The sequence below is a fragment of the Myxocyprinus asiaticus genome, chromosome 46 (assembly GCF_019703515.2).
Source record: "Myxocyprinus asiaticus isolate MX2 ecotype Aquarium Trade chromosome 46, UBuf_Myxa_2, whole genome shotgun sequence".
Lineage (NCBI taxonomy): Eukaryota > Metazoa > Chordata > Actinopteri > Cypriniformes > Catostomidae > Myxocyprinus > Myxocyprinus asiaticus.
The window spans coordinates 28,327,385-28,343,155 of NC_059389.1; the positions used below are offsets into that span (position 1 = coordinate 28,327,385).

Genomic DNA, 15,771 nt, shown 5'->3' on the forward strand with positions numbered 1-15,771 from the left:
TACATCAAAATTCTCTTTTAAATCTGACATTGCTTTAAAAACATATCACTTTTTAATAAAATTCAGTGGCGGAGGATCAGGATTGCTGACATGAGAAAAATGGGTATCTTTGAAATCCGCATGACCTAAGGAATCCACCCCATGATTTTAGGACATATGGTTCAAAAGTTACAGGCAAAAATATCAATTTTTTACATCTTTTGACCTATATGTGGTGTTGTCCTGAAACTGTGCATGTGCCCTCAGACCATGGTCCTCATAAAGCAAGTACCAAGTTTTGTTTCAATAGGACAAAGGGTTGCCGAGATACAGCCTCAAATCTGTTTGAGCCACTTCGTTAAATATGTGCTTGCATAACTCTTTAACACAGTCAAATATCAAAATGCAGTAAGACTCACTCTGTGCAACTCACTCATGAGAATTATTTGAGCCATTGTTTAGGAAAATTGGACAAAGTTTGAAGAAACATTAGGGAAAAAAACATCCTGGTTACTTTCGTAACCTCCATTCCCTGATGTAGGGAACGAGACGTTGTGTCGATGTAGTGACATTAGGCTTCGCCCTTTGGAGCCCCATACACCTCTGATATTTGAGAAAAGGCCAATGGGAATTGGCGAGTGGAATTTGCATGCAAGTAACCAGGACATTCCCTATCTGTCACTCACTTGACGTTGTGTCGATGTAGTGACACTAGAGGTCCCTATACGAAATGCCACAACTAGCTGAACTGTGTTATGTGGACTGGCGGTGCGAGATGGGCAGACCACTGCGTGCCTCGTAGCCAGTGCACCTGGCCATCACGTAACCTCCCCCAATGCTCCTATGAGTGTCGTACGGTCCCCTGCACCTCGGGGACAAGTCGACTGCCCAAAAAATGGGGACAGGCTACCCCAGCCATGGCCTCTTCTCCTCTTTTTTCTCCCCAAAAAAAGAGTGGAAATCAATTGACTGAGGGACATAAGACCACACCCTGCCTGAAGGGGAGGTCATATGTGGAAATACGTCACATGGTCTTACTGAGATTTGTTGGCAGTGTTGCATGTGGAGAAGTCCCCGTGGTAGGTCCTACCCAGAGAGGACGGAGCTCTACAAACATGGCGACTGATTGCAGAGGAGACTCTGCCCAAGAAGACGTGGGTTTACCAACGGGGAAACTGTCTCACGGAAGATACATCACATGGAGTTACAGACAGGTAATCAGCGCATGTGGAAGACCTACCCCAGTACAGGTCCTACTAGCACATGTACTGGGCTGGCATCGAGTTTCTCCATAAACTCGCCTGCCACAGGGCTAAGGAGGAAATACATCCAGGGTCCATGGTCTCGTGAACACAGCTGGGGGGCAAAAGCGCACATCTCCCCCTCCAGGAGGGGAAAGGCGATATATGCAAGCGGTACACCCGGCCAGTTGTCCCGCCAACACACGGATGAACCGGCTCAACCCGGAGATTGAGGAACCTCACGAAGGTATTGGATGTTGCCCAGCCCGCTGCTCTACCGATGTCTGCCAAAGAGGCGCCATTGGTCGCCTTTGGGGCTTCGGGCACACTCCACCAGGAGGCCGCCACACTCCTGGTGGAGTGTGCCCGAAGCCCCAAAGGGGGGTGGCATGTTCTGGGTGTGGTATGCCAAAGCAATGGCATCAACAACCCAGTGGGCGATCCTCTGTTTGGAGACAGCGCTCCCATTCCGCTATCCTCTGAAGCAGACAAAGAGCTGCTCAGAGCCTCTAAAGCTCTGCGTGTGATCCAAGTAGATGTGCAAAGCACACACCGGACACAGCAACGAAAAGGCTGGGTCTGCCTCCTCCTGGGGCAGCTTCGCTTGCAGGTTCACCACCTGATCCCTAAACGGGGTCGTGGGAACCTTGGGCATATAGCTCAGTTGGGGCCTCAGGACCATGTGAGAGTATTCCGGACCCAACTCCAGGCACATGTCGCTGACAGAGAACGCCTGCAGGTCCCCTGCCCTCTTGATGGACGTGAGCTCAGTCAGGAGGGCAGTCTTCAAGAGACTTCCTTTAGCTCAACTGACTCCAGGGATCAAACGGGGCTCCCCGCAGGACCACAGAGAGATCCCATGAGGGAATGAGGCGCAGTTTGGGAGGATTCAACCTCTTCGCGCCTCTAAGGAACCTGATGATCAGGTCGTGCTTCCCTAAATACTTACCGTCAACTGCATTGTGGTGCTCCACCATAGCGGCCATGTACACCCTCAAGATGGGGGGGACAGCCGCCCCACCAGCCTCTCCTGTAGGAAGAAAAGAATCGACCCAACTGCACATCTCTGGGGGTCTTTTTGTCTAGAAGAACACCACTTAGTGAACAGTCACCACTGCAAGGCATGTAGGCGCCTCGTAGAGGGAGCCCTAGCCTGAGTGATCGTGTCTACCACTGCGGGTGGTAGGCCACTTATGTCTTCCACGTCCCGTCCAAGGGCCAGACATGAACATTCCAGAGGTCTGATTGTGGGTGCCAGATGGTGCCCCATCCCTAAGAGAGGAGAACCCTTCTCAGGGGAATTCACCAGGGAGGGGCTGTCATGAGGAGCGTGAGGTGCGAGATCCAAGTTTGGGTGGGCCAGTAGGGTGCCACTAGGATGACTTGCTCACTGGGGGGAATGCATACCAGTGTGTCCCCCGGGGCCAGCTGTGTGCCAGCGCATCTGTGCCGAGGGAAGTCTCGGTCAGGGCGTACCAGAGCAGGCAGTGGGAGGATTCCCAGGAAGTGTACAGGCTTATTTGTGCTTGACCGACTCAACTCCAAACCAGCTGGACCACCTGGGAGTGGAGTCTCAACTCTCCCCTGAGCGTGACCTGTCATGACGTGTCGAGGTTGCGTGGGATGCGAGTGGCTTGCAACGACTTGAGTCGCCGATGACTCCAGAGGAGGAGGCGGCAGCGGGCAAGTTGCGACATGCGACACGGGCACAAGCCGCCTTGGCGGCTAATGTACACTACCATCGCCGTGTTGTCCATGCAGACCAACATATGCTTGCCCTGGATCAACGGCCGAAGCATCCGCAGGGCGAACAACACTGCGAGCAACTCGAGGCAGTTGACCTGCCAACGCAGTCATGGCCCTGTCCCAGAGCCCACGGCTGTGTGACAGTTGCACACAGCACCCCAGCCACACTCGGAGGCATCTGGCATAACCACGATGCACCTGGGGTACTTGCACTAAGGAGACTCCTGCCTGCAGGAATGCAAGGCCCATCCAAGGGCTGAACAGGTAGCGGCAGATTGGCGTGATGACCACACGATGTGTGCCGCGGTGCCATGCCCACATCGTGACTCGAGTCTGATGCCAGTGCTGAAGCGGTCTCATATGCATCGACCCGAGCAGCGTGACCGCTGTCAAGGACGCCATATGCCCCATGAGCCTCTGAAAATGCTTCAGTGGGACCGCCATGCTCTACCTGAACAACTTCAGGCAGTTCATCACTGTCTGCGTGCGCTCGCTCGTGAGGCGTGCCATCATAGAGACTGAGTCTAACTCCAACCCCAGAAAAGAGATGCTCTGTACTGGGGAAAGCTGCTCTTTCCCCAGTTGACCCAACGCCCCAACCGGCTGAGGTGACTGAGCACCAGGTCCCTGAGCGCACACAACAAGTCTCGAGAGTGAGCTAGAGCCAGCCAGTCATTGAGACAACATTCTCCAGTCTCTGCCAGTGCTCATGACCACGGAGGCCATTCTCCAGGCTCTGCCAGAGCTCATGACCACGGAGGCTGTTCTCCAGTCTCTGCCAGCGCTCATGGCCACGGAGGCGGTTCCCCAGTCTCTGCCAGCGCTCACGGCCACGGAGGCCGTTCCCCTGTCACGGCCTGCGCTCACAGCCACGGAGGCCGTTCCCTTGTCACAGCCTGTGCTCACAGCCACGGAGGCCGTTCCCTTGTCACAGACTGTGCTCACGGCCACAGAGGTCACACCCATGCCACTACCAATGCCCATGGCCACAGAGGCCGTTCCCGTCACTGCCAGTGCTCATGGCCATGGAAGTCATTTCCCTGGTTGATTCCGCTCCCATCCTGGAACCGTCTATCCTCGCACCCATCCTGGATCCATCTGTCCTCGTGACTGTCCTAGAGGCACCTGATCCCACTTATTCCCTTAAGTTATCTCTAGGTTAATCATGCCAAGTCAAGCCATCAAGCCAAATCAAATCACCAAGCCTAGTCAATCAGTCAAGTCAAATCAAGCCACCACACCAAGTCAAGCTGTCAAACCAAGCTAAGCATCACACCAAACCAAATCATCACTCCTAATCAAGTCATCACACAAAGTCAAGCCGTAAAACCAAGCCAAGCCATCACACCAAGCCAAATCATCACTCCTAACCAAGCCCAGTTTAGGCGCTTCACCCTGGCCTGCTCTGCCAGTGCCACCCTGGCTTGTCCTGCCAGCTCTGTCCTGGTATGTTCTTCCAGCTCTGCCCTGGACTTTACTTTTTGCACTGACTTCTTGTCTGAACTTATGCTTTTCTTGTCTGTTTGTTTTATCCCGTTTGTGCCATACGCCTCTTTCCCCCCACCCTCCCTTCCCTAGGTTTTGGCTTTTGTCTTGTCTAGTGTCTATGTTGGTCTTGTTTTGTCCTGGGATGCCTGGAAGTTCTGAGAGCACTATGTGTGTGCGTTCCTCCTTCCTTATGTCTTTGCCGTGCGGATCCATAATATCTTTTTCAAAAGTATCAATAAACCTGCTCTTCAGGCGTCACAGTTCAAGTTTGTATTCTAGTTATTTGCTCTGCAAATTCTACGCAGGTTTTGGATTTTCAGGACAACTTGGTTCTCTGGTTAGTCCAGTTATGCAAGTAATTCAGTCACATTACTGTTTTTGATGCATATCTTGTATTCCTAATAAATTCAGTAAGTGATAAGTGAATCCTTTACTGGAAAGTGAATTTAGTTAAGTTAGTTGTGTCGCTGCTTTTAGTTAGTGACTCCCCGACACTGGTTGTTTCGGTGTTGTGGGTGGTTGCCAGGTTGTTGCTGTATGGGTGCTTAGGTATTCCGATTGCTACGGTATACTTAGTTTTTCAGCGTGCCATTCCATCTCGAGCAATCAGTCCTTCAAAGTATATTTTTAGACTGTGAGCCCATACCAAAGCATTCAATGCACTACGACTGCTCTTTTAGGACAGTCAAGGACACACAAAGTCTGTGCGTGCTGTGCTCAAAATGTGGTTGCACGTAATGTGTGCAAGAAGTAGCAGCACACGGAAAATCAAATCATAATTTGGTCTTTACTATGTGGTTGCTAGGGTGTCATGTGCTTTTGCCAAGATGTTGCTATACGGTTGCTTAGGTGTTCTGAGTGTTTTTAGTGTGTTGCTACGCAGTAAATAAGGGTGTTCTGGTTGGTTGCTAGTTAGTTGTTTACTCGCCCAAATGAAACAGCCCACCCCAATTCAAGTATCTAGATATGGCTTGGTCCCTCCTTCAAAGTCTATAGGATGTTTCTGCCTGTGTTATTGTTCGCCAGGTGAAATTATAAGTCTGATCCCTAAGAAAAGTATTAGCACACCTCCTTAACAAGCCACATGGTTTAAGGTATCATTCGTGTCTGTAAAACAAATATGAGTTACACACCAAAGTTTTGTAGTGTTAAGAGTTTGTTCAAATCCTAAACCAGTAGTAATGGAGATGCTAGCTTTAGCAAACACAACTTACAGTGAAAGTCATGCTTTTAAAAGGCAGAAAGTAGCAGAGATACAGGGCTCCAGCTGATCTAATTATTTCCTCATGTTCAGCATGCGTCACTTATCATAGCAACAGCACAGATGACATGTCAGGGCTTGTCTGTGTGTGCATGAGTGCAGTGGGAGAGCACTGGGGCAGATCTTTGTCCATCTCCTCCTGTTATGGAGGAGGAACACTCATTCTGCAGCTCTGCATGCGGGGAAACATGTCTTCTACTGTATAAACATGCAAAGACTATGATTGTCGCATTACGCAATATAAAGAGAAATGCATGAGAGTTAGATATTGCATTCTTTGTAAATTCATTTTAATTTGAACTTGAGATGTTTTCCATTTCTATTACAAATGTAGTGTTTTACAACATTGAAACTAAAATGATTCCTTTTTGTATTCGTAATGTAAAGAAGTGAGGGGTTGCACAGGGTGCATACTGCATGTTGTCAGGCCTGCTTGTAATAATCATATCTAATGTAATGATACAGGAGGGTGAACTGATGATTTCTGAGTCAATATACAGTATGAGCATGTATTTATATTCATGTTATCAGCATGTTTGCTTATCTTTAAAAAAGTCTTCCTGGCTTTTTAAGGGTTTTACACATGGACATGGCAGGGAATGGAATACTAGCATACTATTTATTGCATACAGCACATTATACTGTGTGCTACCAGAAACATAGAATGAGATGGGACATTCTTATACTTATGAAAGGGGAAATCGTAACGCTAAATATGGCACCTGAAGGAATGGAAGTTCCACAATACAGTTAAAAGAGCCAGTCACGTTTTTAAGAGAGACATTGTCAGTTTACTCAAACTTGCATGTGCATTAGCTGTCTGGAAAGTAGCATGTTTTAGCATGAGCTGAGCTAAAGAAGCTACATTTATTAAACAATTGTTGTCATATTTTATTGCCAATTTGAAATATGTTATTTGATCATAATCTTGACCAACTGTTTTGGAGTTTTCGGTCTTTCAACATTTAAGTACATAGGAGCTGTACTTGTACCTGTAGAAAATAGCTGCTCGGAGGCATTATAAACATGACCACTGACTTGCCTTAAAGTGACTGTGATGCTACCTAATATTTGTTTTGTTTTGTTTTTATAAAAAAGTTATTGTGGCACCCCAAGGCAAGAAGAGTAATGAGTTGCACCAAAATAATGCATGTTGTACGTTTTCGCACCATGAAAATAGCTTGTACTTGACAAAAATTCCATTATCGTCAGCAAGCTAATTTAGTAATATGCATTATGGTGTGACTGGTGTCAAAATAAAAGTTACTCAAAAAAAAAAAAAAAAAAATTTTGTAAATGAACCTGGCGTCATCCATGTTTCCTGTCAAAATTAATTGAAAAGATCAATGGGCAGTTTGAAATTTGGTCAAAACCCTGATTTTTGGGTTTTTGTATTGCTTTTGATTGAACAAAGTCAATAGCACATGAAGGCAGCATAACCAGAGACAGAGGAAGTAGTTTTTAACAAATTAAAAGTTATCTTTTTAGTATATTCAGACTACAACTTTGAAATGGGCAAAGGGGCAGGGGGACCGAAGTTGATCTGGAGTTTTTACCGTACCAGGGTATCCATTGAGTCCTCAGCGACTGTTCAGCATCTGGGCCACATGGCCCTGTTACAGCTTCTCACATGAATAGGCACCTTTCTCGAGTGATACTGGGCTCAGGTTTTTATGGTGATCTCCATTAGCCCATCACTAGCTTCAGCTGTGTGTGGTGCCATGTTTGGAGGGTGAGCAGGTGGAAGTACTCCTGGTTAATGACTTCTCCTAGATGGGAACTTCTGTTTTGGCCATAGGCTCTTCTTCCCAGCACTGGGGTGCTGCAGTATGTGGAACTGTATGCTATATGCAACAATAAATGTTGTATGCTATATTGTTGTCACATGACTCCATTATGTTGCTTTTTCAATTCAACGAGTAGCATCCAGTTTTCATCATGGAAATGTATTACTTTTTAGTTTAATCCTGTTTTGTGTAAAATGACTTCATTTGTCTGATCAAAGAAGTCAAAAAGGAGATCAAAATTCATTTTGATCATTTTAAAGAGCATTTTATTGGACAAAAAAATAGTTTACACCCCTGCGAACAAGATGTCAAACCCTCTTTTTGTCCCTTTTCCTGGAAGATATAGAATATAGACTGTAAATTGTAAATGTACATACTGTATCTGCTAAAAGGGAATTTTGTTGATTTTTAGGAGTACACTATCATATAGATTGGCTCAAAGCTAACAGACATGGGGTAAAAGCCACAAAACTCTTATTTTGATTTCATGGATGGAGCCTTATTTTTTGTTTAACTATTTTTACATTCAGACTCAATGCTTTTTTTGCATTGTACTGGCAGGTAACTCAAATGAATTAAACAGGAACTTATCAATCTAAACACTGTGGCCTAACAGCACAAGTTCTTTTTTGCAGACTTTTCCTGTTGTTGAAGTAGGTTTGGCTGCCTGTCTCTTTGATATATGTTTGTAGTTCATCAACAGTATTGTTCTGCTAATGTGTTTTCTGTGATATGTTTGGAAGACCATATAACTTCAGCTGAGGAAACATTTATGTTCTAACACAACTACATGCTTAAAAATAAAGTTTTAAATTACACTCAAAGGGTTTTACTGCCTGATGTCATTGGATAACCTGTTAGCTCCACAAAGAACTTCTTATTTTCTATTTTAGGAAGAGAACATTTTAGAAACTGATCTATGCTGTGGTGCTGTTAAAGAATCCAGAAACCAGTACACTGATATGAAGAACCTATAATGAAAGATCAAGAACTTCATTAAACTCCAAAGAACCATATACATCAAAAATAGGATTTTGATAAGAGCAAGGGTCTTTGTTGTACCTTTAAGGCTATAAAGATATACTTCCGAAGAAGTTATTCTTTGTTCAGGCGTAAAAAGAAGTTCAAAACAGCCGAGCAACAGTATACTGTTTGTGAACATTCAGACACCTGCCGCACCACTGTGTGAGGCATTTAAAAGTACATTTAAATATAAGGACGCTTAATAAAACCTAAACTAATGTGATTTTAAAATGTGTTATCAATGACTTTATGCCACATTCTATGAGTAGGATTCCCCCTATATCAGTAAAATATGTTTTTAACCACTCGATTATGATTTTAAGAAATATATAGTAGAAAATGCGCAATTTGTCTTGTTTACATTCTGAATTCATAATGCTAATGCGCTAACATGCTATACGTGGCCATAATGTGCGCCGATTACACTCTCTTATTGTAATTTATGATGACACTGATACTACTGCAAAGATTGGTGAATAAAAGAATGTTAATGGGAAAAAAACAGAGAAAAGAATAATGATAGGCATGGGCAGATGAGTGAATGGCTTTCACTGCAGAAGGCTCATGAGTAAAGCAGCATATAAAACAAAAGAGTGAATAGTAAATTGCACTTAATAATATGAGTAGATTTGATTCCTTTGAACTAATTAAATAAAAAACAAAAAAAATGCATGACATTTTCTTGGAAAATGTCTCTACGTAAACAATCGTACAGATGTAGGTACAGTAAATTTGCTCCAGCTCGCTAATAACTTTGCACGCCAATGTGTTCATGTTGACTGATCTTAACTTACTGAACAGGAAGTAGTTGCTGGCCTTAAGGTAGGTGGAGATCCAGGACACACCTACTGGCTGACATAGACCAATGGCAGTAAGAAGGTTTTAAGCAGCCTGTAAGAAGTTTTGCTAAACGTTCGCCAAGGCGAGCTGTTACGAACCACAGAAACAAATGCAAAAACACCTTCTTTTTGGCCAGATTTAGTTCTAAATGATGTCATATTTGTTTCTTCTTCAACTTCATAGGAAGTATATTGGGGCCTTTAGTGTGCTGCAAACAACCACTTAAGAACGTGTTGTTTTTTCCACATTTCCTTTTCAACTAGTCAACACAGATATAATTTACTCTCTCTCTCTCTCTCTCTCTCTCTCTCTCTCTCTCTCTCTCTCTCTCTTTTCCTCTGTTATTCAGGAAATTTCCCGATGATCAGTGATGATCTGGTGAACTCATATCATTTGCTTTTGTGCGTTTTGGATCTGGTTTACTGCAACTCACTGCTGTGCTCCAGCAGAAAAGATCTGCTCAACCCTTCATTTAAAGGTGCCGTATGCACACACACACACACACACACACACACACACACACACACTTACTCACTCTTTTAAAACCCAAAACGAACCATTTCTTTAGGACTCAGTTGTCCAGACATTAGGAGATTACTGAAGATCAATGAAACATTGGAGTTTATGTTTGGATTTGTGTGCAGGACTGCCTGAGGACTTCAGCAGTAAAGATTATAAACCAGGTCCAGGATCTTTATGTTTCATAGAACAGCTGTGTGAACTGCATGATGGTCTGGTGCTGGAGGCCAAAGGAGTGAAGGAACATTTCTGGAAACCCTTCATCAAGAAACTCTTTGAACGCAAGGTACTGGAAGTAACACAAAATATCTATGCCATGTATTTCCATAAAGCTTTTATTTTTGTCTGCTGCAACATGAAATCAAAATGAAAAAAAAAAAGTGATTATCACCTGATCACTCAATTATGTAGTGGACCTCACACAAGACACCAAAGTATGTGTTGATTTTTTATAACATGTCACCAGGGTTGGGAGGGTTACTTTTGAAATGTATTCCACTACAGATTTCAGAATACATGCTGTAAAATGTCATTTGTAATGTATTCCGTTAGATTACTCAAGGTCAGTAATGTATTTTATATACTTTGGATTACTTCTTCAGCACTGGTAGATTTTTTTCACTTGTTTTGACTATAAAAACTCTGCCAGTACAGTAAGACAAAATACACATGTTAAAAATACATTCTCTGAAAAACCTAAATATCTTATGCAGTGTTGTTTCTAAAACAAGATTAATCAAATTGATCTTGTTTTAAGATTTTTAGATATTTTTACAGGAAAACAACAAGAATATGATTTTTGCCCTAATATTTAAGGTGTTGCTAGTAAAAAAGAAATGTGATCCAGTGTGAATTTTCTTGATAAAAAAATATGATCGTGCCTGGTATCATGCATATAAAATGGCTAGAAATAACATTTTAGCTTAGCATAAAGCTGACAATTTACACAAGGTTTATTTCTATTTATTCTGCTCCAAACTTACTTCAAACGTACTTCTCTGTCTGCTCGTATGAATGTAACACATCATAAGAAAGTGTTTCACTGCTGTTCAAATGCACTTTGGATCGCATCATTTATATGTATAAATGTTTTCCATCTGAAAGGACTAAATATTAAATGAAACAAATGACAATAAAATGCAGAGTAATCTCTTCAGTAATCAAAATACTTTTTGAATGTAACTATATTCTAAATACCAATGATTTAAATTGTAACTGTAGTGGAATACAGTTACTTATATTTTGTATTTTAAATACGTAATCCCGTTACATGTATTCCGTTACTCCCCAACACTGCACGTCGCTTAAGGTTTGTGTGTGTGTATGTGTGTGTGTGTGTGTGTGTGTATGTGTGTGTGTGTGGGCGGGTTTAGGTGGTTTACGAGGACATTTTTTAGGTTACAAACTGGTAATTACAAGGGTATTATGCTATAAATGTGGTTTATGAGGACATTTCTAGTGTCCCCATAATTCAAAGTGCTTAAAAAACATACTAAACATTGTTTTTTTTGAAAATGTAAAAATGCAGAAAGTTTTTTGTGAGGGTTAGGTTTAGTGGTAGGGTTAGGGGATAGAATCTATAGTTCGTACAGTATAAAAATCATTATGTCTATGGAGAGTCCTCATAAGGATAGCCGCACCAAGATGGTGTGTGTGTGTGTGTGTGTGTGTGTGTGTGTGTGTGGGTGGGTGTGTGTGTGTGTATTAAAGGTTCTGTAAGCAATTTATTTCATGGAAAGGAGTGCAAAAAAATTTCCTACAACCTGAGAAATATTACTGAAATAAGTGTTGTAAGATATCTCACCTGTCTCTGTGACAGCTCTAGACTCTGTAAACAGCAAACAAAAAAAGTGTCAACGGGCCGCGTACAATGACGCTTTTGACCTGTCAATCATTTTGCTGAACATTCTATTAGTATTGTAGTTGCAGTGAATTATTGAGACATACTGCCATTTTTAAGCCATGTTGTTCATAACAGTTGTCACTTGAGGACGCTATTTTGCTCTTGTTGTTTTTAACAACTGTTTCTGCATGATAAAGCTCATTTGCATGAATAAAGCATCTTTGGAGTGCTGAGTTTTGGAAAGGGGGGAGTAGCTAATCCAACGGCTCAGTCTCGAGGAAGTAAAACAGCTAAAAATGATTACAGCACCTTTAATGCCCCTCCCTCTATTTTCCGTGGGACACCAGATAAGGAATTCACCTGAGCAGTATAAGAATAATCAAAATGGACATTCAAATAAATTAGAAATATGTTAGTTGGAGGGAGTTAGTTATCTGAATACTCTAAAGGATTTCGTGAAATTCTGCCTAATCTTTAGAACCTCTTACTGTATTATCAACAACAAAAAGATATATATATATATATATATATATATATATATATATATATATATATATATATATATATATATATATATATTTTTTTTTTTTTTTTTTTTTTACAAAAAGATAAACAAGAATAATGAACAACAACTGCAAAATGTTACTAATATGTTTAAGAATACTACAAAAGGTGAAGAAAGTGCATAGTATCAAAGATGCAAAAGGTTGGGTTGGATGTTGCTATAATAGATTATGTCTGTTATCTTATGCAAAGGGAAACTGCTGTTTCTCTATTAACTAATAAGGTAAAGACCTTATCTCTAATCAAACATATAACCCAAAGACAATTGGTTAAACATTTGATTTACAGGTTATGCAAACTATAGAAAATTAGATAATCATAAACTGGTAGTATACAATAATACCACGGTCTCTGGAATGAAGTTTGGATAGTGATAGTTATGTTCCGTTTGATTGAGTGATGAGCTCAATTATGGCGACATCTCCCACTAGTTGTGCTGGGTCAAGTTGCAGTTTGTAAGGAGCTGGATTCTGTTTTAACAGCCTTGAACATGAAGTGCTGAGGAATCCTGATCTCCTGGAGCACCGAGAGGGTCCTTAAAATCTGGAACACAGAGATGCAGGAAAATTGAAGAGATGGTTTTCTCGCAAGAGCTAAACCTTGTTATGGGTGTTTCTGTTAATATCTCCCAGCGTTCAGGCCAAACACTCAGAACTTGGGCGATCTGTTTTTGTCTCCCTCATCTCTTTGGTGTGGAGACTCCTGGTACCTGATGTGCCATATTTTAGTTAGTGTCCCTCTTAACTGGAGACTCAGAACTACCTTTCCGTCAGGAGACTAAGAACAGGGTGTGTCTGTTGAATGGATACATTTATCCCTTTCTCATGAGGAGGAAATTGTAATTTTGCGCCTTCCTGTTCCAGCGTTCTTATTGACTGTTAACAGAGGTACACAGAGGTGACACACACAGTGTGGCCCACCCTTCCTTCTCAGTATGGAACTAATTTGCATAATCTTAAATTCACAGTTTGATTAGTGTCTTTAAAGGGTCATGAAACAGTCCTCTTTTAGCTCAAGTCTGCCTCTCCGTTTTTAAAAAAGCAACTCAACTGGGCATGGACAGCTGTAAGAATAAGGGCCCTAGTGGGTGGTGCAGGGTAGAAAGAGGGGGGCGAGCAATTTGTCATCTATCAGTTGCCCATGTCGGCTCTCACTAAATATCAGCATTAAGTACAGATGCGGCCATTGAGTATGCATGTCAAAGGGAAACAGATCCTGTGACATCATGCGGTGTGACGCGTCATTAAGCGGTACAGGAGAGACATGATCAGTAGAGGGCAGTCGTGTTTCATGCTTTGAACAGCAACGCCGATTGCTAATGGTTTAGTCAGTGAGTTCATTTCTCACATGGGACCACCTTAGCCAGTTTAAAATAATGCACAGCAAGCGATACTGATCAGCAATGGCAATAAACTATTGTTGACTTCATATCACTTACTATGAGTATAAATGTATGAAAGTGTCACATTTCATTTTTATATATACTATTTCGTTAGGCTATACTAATTTTTCACAGGTCCTTTTTCGTGCTGAAGCCAATGCACGGCTTGTGCTTGGCCAGGGATCTGTGAATCTCTCTCGCAACCATAATGCAGCAGGCAGCAGCAAAGCATGTCAAATGTGGACAAGCCATTTTTATTGTGTTTGTATACTGTGCACATGCAGATAAAATACTAATGATTCAGTTACTAAAAGCAATTTTATTTGGTATGCACATTCTGGTTATATTGATGCATAAATATGCACATTATATAGCGCTCGATTTTATTATGCTCCGGTTTATGGAGTTCAAAGGACATTCTAAAATGCTTAACGTGGCTTTATTGCTACTCAAAACAATGACCAGGAAGGAAACACATTTTATCACACTTTCCTTTGTCTTATTCACTACTTAAAAACATCAAGAGCTCATAATCTAAACACAAACATATAGTATTGCATCCAGTTTTTCCATAGAAAACCGTTAAAAAGAAAAAAACAACTTCAGTGGCCTTGGTTGAAATAAGAAAACTGACTGTAAACTTATGGATGACCCAATTAAATGCAAAGCGTGGAGTTTCGGTGAGGATTTTTCCTCTGAAGAGAAACCAAATCAAGCGATTTCCTTGTGAACTTCTTGGAATGACTGGCATAATGTAAAAATATTAAGCAGTAGATCGTGTTTGTGACAAGTGGAGTGAGAGAAATTTGTTTCTTGTTGGGCATTGTTTTAGTCCATTACACAAAGGCCTATATGAAATATTTTTCTGGTATTTCCCATAAGGTGCCACTTGTGAATGAAAAGGGGAAAATGCCAGAGGAAAAATATGCAGAAAAAAACGTTTATGCCATTTTGAACAAAATAATAAAAATAATAACAATATTAATAGAAAAAGCTCCCCTTTTATGATAGCACTTAAATCATTAAAAACAATAAATGGACTCATAATTGCCTCCTGGATCCTTCCCTGTCATCTGTGTCTTCCTGCCCTCCTCATCCAGCTTTGGGTGCCAGGAGTCACCCTTTGGGGGGGGGGGGAGTGTCTTTCACATCCACACTCTCTCACTCCACACTCCGCTCCCTCTCCCTGAACCACTAATCGCTCACACCTGATCCTAATCCAGCACTCAATCACATTCACTCCATAAGTACTCACCCCGCCACTCCATCGATGTCTAGTCTCCGCAAGGGACGCTCAGACTCACCTGCAGTGATTGGCCGAAACCACTCAAGCGATGTAAGATGAATTCGTCCACAGCCACTGATCTAGAGTCAGTCTTCCACTTCTCACTACTTATTAAAGTTTGAATTTGAGGTGGGGAAGCTGATCCTAGACCAGAAGTTACAAGCCAGCGTTTGTCCTTTTATTGATCAACCAGGTTTAAAATGAATCACTTTAAAATATTTAATTCCAAGCAAAATATTTAAAAATTGAAATATTAGCCTACAACACTCTATGCTTAACATCCAAGCAAGCAGCAAGCAACATCACACAAGTTACAATGTATGACATTCCTGTGTGGAAAAAAGAAAATAAATATTTGAAATATACCAAATATTTTAACACAGGATTACTTTGCCAAGCACAAAAAACAAAAAAATAACAAAGAGTCAATATTTGCATAAAAAAAATATATCGATGTCCTCCATTTCAAAATACATGGGCCTATATCTTTTACATGTAATTTGCTTGGATATTTGGAAATAATTCACTGCCTGAGAGGTCTCAGACACAAAAATAATAATCTATTCTACAATATGATCATAGACAGCTGATCCTCCACACGCATGATTGCTGTAGCTGTCAAGTGCCTCATTTATTCTCGTTACCTACAATACCTAGTTCTGCCAGCCAGGTCAAAACAGTGCACATGAGATAAACAGTTGTAGACATGTAAATAATATTGCATGCTTTTCCTTCACGGTTTGTGAATACATATATTCTGCTCCACAATTGGACGTTTTAACACTGTGACTCTTTATTTTAGAATGCAAATACT

General features: G+C 41.8%; 1 protein-coding gene across 1 annotated transcript in view; it reads left to right on the plus strand.

Annotated features, from left to right (window-relative positions):
* Window positions 1-15,771, plus strand: part of LOC127436283 (retinoblastoma-like protein 2) — a 58,154-nt gene that overhangs the window by 13,039 nt on the left and 29,344 nt on the right. Inside the window, exons 5-6 of the mRNA XM_051690349.1 lie at window positions 9,715-9,843; window positions 10,010-10,170. Coding sequence (XP_051546309.1) covers window positions 9,715-9,843; window positions 10,010-10,170 — 290 coding nt within the window. The remainder of the gene's footprint in view (window positions 1-9,714; window positions 9,844-10,009; window positions 10,171-15,771) is intronic.